The 8,514-nt window shown below is 42.9% G+C and overlaps 1 protein-coding gene across 14 annotated transcripts; it reads left to right on the top strand.

Annotated features, from left to right (window-relative positions):
* Positions 1–434: 434 nt before the first annotated feature.
* LOC123137259 (uncharacterized) lies at positions 435–5,878 on the top strand. 14 transcript variants are annotated; one of them, XM_044556931.1, is made up of 7 exons: positions 436–1,208; positions 1,386–1,599; positions 1,695–2,941; positions 3,774–3,845; positions 3,968–4,044; positions 4,797–4,999; positions 5,562–5,878. In XM_044556931.1, the coding sequence occupies exons 3-7, from the start codon at positions 2,907–2,909 to the stop codon at positions 5,616–5,618; spliced, it is 444 nt and encodes a 147-aa protein (XP_044412866.1). In that variant the 5' UTR covers positions 436–1,208; positions 1,386–1,599; positions 1,695–2,906; the 3' UTR covers positions 5,619–5,878. The 14 variants fall into 14 exon arrangements, 5 of the variants coding, with proteins under 5 accessions (XP_044412869.1, XP_044412870.1, XP_044412867.1 ...); XM_044556934.1 differs by having other exon boundaries at positions 435–1,208; positions 1,386–1,412; positions 1,517–1,599; ... (1 more) ...; positions 2,776–2,941; positions 3,774–5,878; XM_044556935.1 differs by having other exon boundaries at positions 435–1,208; positions 1,386–1,412; positions 1,517–1,599; ... (1 more) ...; positions 2,212–2,941; positions 3,774–5,878.
* Positions 5,879–8,514: the final 2,636 nt, after the last annotated feature.

Here is an 8,514-nt window from a genome sequence, read left to right as displayed (position 1 = left end):
ATTTAAATACTCAAGCATATTAACAAGCAACCATGTCTTTCAAAATATCAATGCTAAAACAAGTTATCCCTAGCCCATGATGCTCAAACATTGATCCATTCATGAAACACACTCGAATATTAGCTACACCCAATACTTAAGTACGATCATATTGCCTCCTAGTTGGTGCTTTTATAAGAGAGGATGGAGACTCAATTTCAAAAATAAAAATTACATTTAAAACAATAATGAGGCTAGCCAACTCACCTCTAGGAGGCTCCCCCGATTGGTCCTTCATTGGTCGTCCGATATGCACTCTAACTCGCTTGAGCCGTTGGATCTTCACAAAAGTCAAATTCGATTTTCACCTCGCGGTCATTTCCACTCGCCTATGATGGATGGGCTCGTTTTGGGCGTTCATTGACTGGGTCAGCCATGCCCGCGTGCAGGAGATTTTGGCCAATCCACTCCACGTGTTCCGCAACCAATCGCCCAATTCCTTCCTCGCCTCAGTCCCGTGCCAGCCGCCGCCCAAACCCTAGCACCCGTTTCCCTCGATCCCCACAGTAACCGAACCACCATCCACAGCCACCTGCTCCTTCTCACAGCCGCCGCACCATTCCTCCCTTCCGCCCCCTCCTCCTTCCCGGATCCCCACCACAGCACCGACCTGCAGGCAAAGGGCGACGAAGAGTGGCAAACGAGGACAACGAGGGAGAGAAAGAAGGAAGATAAAAAGGAGGCCGACGGCGAGGCCCAGCGACTAGCGCCTCTCTGCCTCAAGCCCCGGCATCACCGCCACCAGATCCACCTTGCAACCTTTCTTCCTCCCCTGTCTGACTGCTGCGTGGTCGTGTCAGGCCCATGTCGGCGCTGCCTCCACCGCCGCAGCCACCGCCATTGGATGGCTCCGTCGGTCCCTCCCGCTCCAGATCGAAAACTGAGAGAGGGACTGGAGGGAAGAAGGGGATCGAGGGAGGGGAGAGCACATGAGAGAAGGCACGGGATATTTTCCGCCTCGGCCGATCCAGGCATGGTGTCGGATTGGAGAGAGCAGGGGAGGGCCAAGAGGCCAGCGGTGTGGAGTGGAGTAGCGAGGCCCGAAGACCGGGCAGCGGATGCCTCACGGGGTGGAGGAGAGGCCGGCCATAGGGAAAAGCAGCATCTTCATGGATGAGATCCTGACGGCTGAAGATGGTCCGCATGGGAGGAGCTTCGAAGTTGTCAAGGTGAGCTTCTCTCAATCCTTCTCCCCTTCACGCCCCTTGCAAATTTTTCTTGTTTCAGATCATTTGAAAGTGAGTATAGTCTTATTGGCAATTGCATCTCCTATTTGTTTCTTTGCTTTTTCCATTTCCTACAAGAAGATACCAGACATTGTCTCATGATGATTGTGTTGGCTGCAGGGGCGCCACGAGGAGTGGAGGATCAAGGTCGTGGGTTGCCAGCTTCAAATTTTGGTTGAGCACTTCCTCAAGAATCTTGTTGAGGTGTCTGTTTCCCCTCTTTGTGTCATGAATGATTGTGATGGCTGCAGGGTCTTTGCAAGGAGTTGAAGGCTGAGGTCATGGTTGCCGGCTTCAATTTTTTGCTAAGCAATTCCTCAAGAGTCTTGCCAAGGTGCTCTCCTCTCACTTTTTCTCTTACTTCCTCCATTCCCATCGCTAATGTTTAAACTTACTAATATATTAGTTTTTTAACCATTACGTGTGCAGATCTGAGGATGAAGGGAAGAATAAGAATTTAACTAAACAGTTGAAGAAGATCAAGGTGATTTTTCTTCCCTTTGTTCTTTTATTCTGATGTTAAGATTTGTTATGGCTAGATGAGATTTGTGGTGAAAATTTCCCATTCTTTTATTTACCTACAGATTTTGAATGCACGATTGATTATTTTGCTGGATAGGTTACAAATCTAAATAATAAACATTTTTAAAATCTACATTTTATTCATGTGAAAATTTAGGGTGGATTTGTGTTTTTCAGAAATGAGGCAACCTTACATGTTGACAGTAAGTTAACTACCAGTTTAAAAGCTTATGTTTGCAAAGTGTTTCCTGGGATAACCCCCCCCCCCCTCTCTCTTGATTGATATATCCATATATCACAGGGGAATGATAGTTACTTTTAACAGGGATTGGTGGTTCATCACAATTTTTCTAGCTTCTTTTGTCCTCCAAATGATATAGAAGGCAGTCAAGTCGCATCCTCTAATTTTTCATGATTTTTGTAGGACCTACTATGATGCATATTTGAAAGAGTGCATCTATTATTTCAGCTGAAAATTGATCTCTATTTGAAGGAGTGCATCTATTGTGCATCTACACCAGAAGACAGTGGGTTGTTTTTTATTCCATGCTCCAAATATTTCATGTCCAATTCATAGACATCCTTGAATTGCTTAACGATGATGGCATGTTTGGTGTTCATATTTTTGTCAGCCAAATAATAATAGGTGCACTTAACTGTTTGAGGGAATGCCAACTGAAAGCTAAATTCAATTAGAATTATATTTTTGCACGTGTGTTCTTGATGCTTCATGTACGACCACATAGTAGGGATGCAATAAATATTTGTTTGCTAGGTTGCTTGCCTGATGAAGCTCCCATGTGGACGATTTACTACTATGTGTTATTGGAATTTGTTTTGAGTGTTTGCTCAGGCTGAAGAAATTCATGTCGTTTTCCTCCATTTATTTCCTTTTATGCGTAAGTGCTACCTTTGGCAATCACTCTATCCAGCCTATTAATCACCGAGAAAGGTTTTGATGCAATCTGCAGAATATTATCGATTGCAGGATCAGAAGATGTTGTACACATGATTGTGTGATGCTCAGAGACATTTTGCACAACGGAAACTTCTTCTGAAGCTTGATCTTATTCAGGTGCCTAACTGACTACCGCTTCCTAGGCATTTGTGCTTACCAGTATGCCGGAAACTTCTTGGGAAGCTCGCCGTTTCAGGTGCCTGACTGACTGCCGCTTTGTATGTTCATGCTTATTTGCAGCTTGGTAGTGATTTTGGGCTGAAAGATTATTGCAAGCTTAGAATATTTTAAAGGTCCTTATTGACATGGCTCGTATGATAAACATCCAAAATATTCATTTAACATTGCTATTTTTCTTTTCAGAGCCATATGAATTTTTATAGAAACATGAGCAGAGTAAAATGGACACAGCTTTTGGTACATCTGACGTATAGAATTGGCAATCTTTGTTGAATGTTGTAACATATTTACAATTGGATTCAGTTATAATTCAGAAATAAAAGCCGTTCAAGTTTCGAACAGTTATATGATGTGGCATGTGCATGCTTTAGAGTTACCTTGCAAGTGTAGTGATGTTGTATACATATTTCGGTATCTATATGAATGTCAGACCCTGCGTGATTGATCTTATTTTGTTCCTATGTGAGAACTAGCTCTCCTTTAGTAGTGTAGTACTTTTATACTAAACTGAGTTAGGAATGGTTTTATTGTGCTCTATAGGATCGTGTGATTTCTTTTCATAAAATGTTGTCATCTATATCTTGCTGAATGTACAGAACTATTGGTCATTTAATTCTCTCACGCATCAATTTCCCCTTCCCTTCCGTGCTCTCTTTACTCTGAACTATCTCTCTTTTCAGACCCTCTCTCTGTTACACATTTGCATAAAAAACAAAAGTAAAAGGGAAAACTTACTTTGGGTTCATATGGTGCAGACGAGCAACAAAACAATTGTTAATGAAAGGTTTAAGTGCACGTATACTCAAAACAAGGTCTTTTATCTAATTGGTTGACTAACTTCTTTTCAGGTCTATGTGGATTTCCACAATAACACTACCTCCAACTTTCTCATTTCCCCAGCTCTGCATACAAGTTCCAAAGTAGGTATGCCAATCTTGTTATCACTTGTTCAGTTGCGTTCTGGTTTATGCCTTTTCACCTGCATGTAGTGAGGCAATGTGTGGAATTTAGGTGCTGGTTTGAACAAATTACAATGATGTAGTCCTGCAGATCAGTACAGGTCACCGGCTTTATATTGTGGTCACCGTGTTGTAAGTACTTTGGGAAACAAGTTCTGGGGTAAGTTTATCTACTTGCTCATGCATTTTAATACTTGATTGATGTCCTGATAATTTGTGAAGTTCTGTGTACCATGTGATAAGCTGCACATGAGGTTGGATGATAGCTTGTCTTGTTGCTTTTAGGATGTACATGTACCCAGGTGGATCAAATACAGATACCAATCATATATTATTATTTTTACTCGTGTGTTTTTCTTGTGCCTGCCAAACATTTCGAAAATTGATTATATCATTCAGATGTATTCAAGATGGCTTTCTGTGATCCAAAAAAATCATCTGGCATGGCTTTCTCTTTACATACAAAACTAAGTGTGGAGCAGTGTATATGTTCATTGCTTTCTTATCACATCGCATTTGTCGGTGGTGTTGTACTGATTTGAAGTAAATTCTTTTATATTTCCAAGTTGATCAACTACACAACTTGTGATCCTAAAGCCTTTCTTTAAAAGGGGCTGGTTAATGCAGCTCCATGTTGTGCTGCTATTGGGCTCTTTTTTTGTTACTTAAAATGGTCAGATATCTCTGATGTTAAATTCGTGGTTGATTGCTTATATCCAAAATAACTATGTTAGTACACTGAAGCCAATTTCTGCATTGTTAGTGAAGTTGGCTAAATAGTTTTTGCGCCACTGAGATATATATGTGCACTGCATTCTAACCCTGTAAATTGTTGTGCCATTAGTTTAATCTGGAATATAATTATGTTAGTACACTCTGTAATATAATTATGTTATATTCTGCTTTTGTCAGTTTGCTGGTCCATATTAATTTCCTCGAGCTTATTTTCACATCTCGTCATATTTACACCTCTCCGCCGACTGCCACCTATCGTGGAGGGAGATGGCTTGGCCAGGCCGTCAACACCCATCGACAACTTCCGGCAGGCGCCGTCCCATTCTTCCTCCCCTTACTCTGATGCCTTCATGGCCAAAATCATTAACAGGAGCAAGAAGGTTAAGCACCAATTATGGTTAAAGCTTTGTCTCTTTTGTGTACTATGCATGATTGATCTGATTTTGTTGGTCGGCTTAAAAATTCAAGTAATACCACTATTGCAATACATCTTACTACATGTGCATTTATTTGCATTGATATTTTCTCCTCCTTAGGCTCCAAATCATTTGTGGGTCATAAATTATTGTGCATTATTGATGATTAATTTGCAATTTAAATGATAGTAGGGCTAGGTTTTAGAAGTGCAATGGCTTGAAATGTGACCTTCCAGTCAAGAAATTTCCTCAGTAAGAAGCTTATGTGAAGAATGATGTAATTAAGCTAGCAATTTACATTTCTCTTTGATAATTATAACTGAATTGTCAATGGCCAGATCTCTCGAATAGTGAGTTACTCCCTCAATTTTACAATAGAGATAATTTGTGAAAATTGTGTTTTTGTGATGTTTGTGGTCTTCTCTTTTCTTTTTCTTGATTTGTATTGGATATGCTACTCGCATCTTTGAACATGCATAGGGCCTCTCAGTCTTTAACTCTGACTATAAAAATCCATTAATGGAAGCTGGGGAGGGCCGAGATGAACATCCGACCCCCTGGGTCTAAGCCATCGAGATGGTAGAGACGACGTTTCCATGTCATCTACTCCAGCAGCCGGACAAGGCATATAAGAACCATGGATCCTTTGCTCCCCAGGCCGCAAAATGATCACAGTGATGTCTACGACCTCCTCCTAGATGTATTAATCTCAATCTCATGTTTGGTTTTCTTCCCTTTTCTCTTCTAATGATGTAATTTCTTTTACAAAGATAACACCATGTTTGTTGTAATGCCTTATTTGATGTAAGATCCCTTTTCTACTTTGAATGAATTTACTGCATATATTTTTTGTTTAGTTTAGTTCATCATTCACAGACGGTGAAATATTTTTGTCCTTCATAGGTTAAATGAGCATTGCATAGTCCTTCACAGGTTAAATGAGCATTGCATAAAAGTATGTCTATGTTCTCTTTCTTCAAGTGCTTCAAGTAAATGAAATTTTCTATTTCGAATTTAATACCTTTTAATAATAATCATAATGAGAGATGGGTATGCTTCTCTCTCTCTGGGCAAATGTTCCTTTAGACAATATGTACTAAGAAATAAAAACTCTAGAAATGTGTTTGAATCGCACAAAAAGAGTTTGTAGTTCTTATTCATACTTGAAACACGTGAGGCTCTGCAAATTAAACACGGTTTTTTTAAGGCGCATAAGGATTTAGCAGACCACAACTAAACCGACTATATATACATGGCCTGATTCCCATAAACGAGCGAAAAGTTAAACTAAAACGAAAATTAAGGCAGAAATCGCGATCGAAATAATTGTGGAAAAGCCCTAGAAAAAGAAAAACTAACGAACAGGCTAACGAACGAACGTTCACTGTCTGCGGCTAACGGGGGAACATCATTCGTTAAAAAGAACGTACAGACGAACGTCCGGTATTAAACTAAACCGATCTAATCTAAAAAACGAAACTAGGATTTTAAAAAAAGGGGTTTTACCTAAAAACCAAAAAAAACGGCGGCGAGATCCGGCAAACGGTGGCGACGACTCCGGCGGTTTTCGGCGAGACGAGGCAGGGCGGGGCAGCGGCGTGCGGCGCGTGGGCAACGGCGGAGCGGCGCGGGGCGGCGGCGGCGGCATGCTCGGGAGGCGGCGGCGAGGCGAGGCAGGCGGCGGCGGCTCCGGCTCTGGGCCCCGGGTTGGTTTTTAAAAGAGGGGAAGGTGGCGGCTTGGTGGAGGGGCGGCGGGGCGGCATCGGCGGCGGCTCGGGCTCCCTCGAGGAGTCCGGCTCGGGGACAAAGGCGATGGCGGCGACGAGGCGGGCCGACCCGGCTCGGCTGGGCCGTTGGCCTAGTCGGGCACGCGAAGTTTTTTTAAAGATTTTCACCGAACAAAACAAGTGCTAGAAAAATAAATAAAAATCTAAAAATACCAAAACAAATTTTCACCGTCTAAATAAAATATTTAGAACATGGTGAACATTTTCTTGGCCTAAAAATGCAATTTTGAAAACGTGCAATTTTTCTAATTCAAATAAAATTGCAATAAAATTCAAATAAAATCATTTATTTGATTTTAATATATTTTCCCCGAATATTTCATTTATTTTGGAGAAGTCATATTATCTCCTCTCATATATTTTTAATATGAAATATTTTTGAAGAGAAAAATAATTAAAACTAAAAAATGATCCTTGTTTCGATATTTTAGAAAATTCAAATATGAAAACGATGAAATCCTCAACTCTCTCCGTGGGTCCTTGAGTTGCTTAGAATTTCGAGGAACGCGAAACGAAATGCAATAGAATATGATATGCATGAATGATCTAAGTATAACATTCCAAATTGGAAATTTGGGATGTTACAATTGGAAGTTGTGTTGATGTTAAATTAACTGATAGGATGGGTCTTTTCTGTCAAATGACTGAAATGACCCATTCACTCAGCTAATTTAACCTCGGGGTCCTTGTTTTTTTATTTTTATTTTATTTTATAACATATGTTAAAAAGGTCTACCGCATTACTTTTTGACAATGTGTATACATGGCATACAATTGATCCACCTGACTTGTTTGTGATGGAACAAGCCGTGTCTGTTGTGGGCAAACTCTTGCTAGTGTACAACCGTTTGCGATTGATGAATTCATCACTGACGGGTTCCCTAGTGTGGTCCGTGTTCATCTCCTCATGTGTATGTGTCCTTTCGCCCTTCTCCCGCACATCTTGTCATCCTGCTGCCGTAGACGTTTGAGCGCAAGCTTGAGCAGCACGTGGGGGCATTGTTTTGGCCAAACGGTGTTGAGCCCGTTCCCGCGCAACCGCATAGGTTCCCGCGCAAGCTTCCCGCCCGACTCAGCGAAATCCCCCAAAATCCCAATGCTTATCAGCCTATTATATAAACCCTCATGGCCGGCGAGTCCTGCGTCGCATTTTCCCCTCCCTCCCTGTAGCTTATCTCATCTGCTTCTCCCAAAATCGGCAACGGCACCGGACCGTCATCGTCGCTCAGCCACTCCGCCGTCATCAGAGCACAGCTCCAGCTGGGAGGCTACACCACGGTGGTGGCGCAGTCCTTAGCGTAGTATAGTGCGTGGGCGTCCCAGTTGGGTGTGCGCGGAACACGCACCACACGCTCGGTCATCGGTGCATGTTGGCAGCTGTTGCCGGTTGCCATTGCCGCCACAGCTCCATCAAAAGCCAGGGCCATCACCCGCTCTGCCGCCGTGGCCATCACCCCACTGCCGGCCACCGTGGCCATCACCCGCTCCGCCACCGCGGCTCGAAGGCGAGAGGTGGTTGTCATGGCCGCCACCCCATCGTCGTCTGCCGTGGCCTCTAGCCCATCGTCGACCGCCGGGATCATCACCCGCTTCGCCACCACCACCCGCAGGAGGGAGCTGGAGGTGGAGGCCCGCATGTGCAACAGCAACCTTGCTCGTTACATCGAGTTCCTGCGGGAGGAGGAGAAGCGC

This window comes from Triticum aestivum, chromosome 6B (genome assembly GCF_018294505.1).
Source record: "Triticum aestivum cultivar Chinese Spring chromosome 6B, IWGSC CS RefSeq v2.1, whole genome shotgun sequence".
NCBI classification, from domain to species: domain Eukaryota; kingdom Viridiplantae; phylum Streptophyta; class Magnoliopsida; order Poales; family Poaceae; genus Triticum; species Triticum aestivum.
The sequence above is the reverse complement of the archived record's forward strand: the minus strand, read 5'-3'. Positions and strand labels throughout refer to the sequence as shown.

Coding starts and splice junctions, on each gene's coding strand:
- LOC123137259 (XM_044556931.1), top strand. CDS start 2,907: ATGCCGGAAACTTCTTGGGAAGCTCGCCGTTTCAG. Junction 3,846..3,967: donor CTCTGCATACAAGTTCCAAA/GTAGGTATGCCA, acceptor ACAATGATGTAG/TCCTGCAGATCAGTACAGGT. Junction 5,000..5,561: donor TCATTAACAGGAGCAAGAAG/GTTAAGCACCAA, acceptor CATTAATGGAAG/CTGGGGAGGGCCGAGATGAA.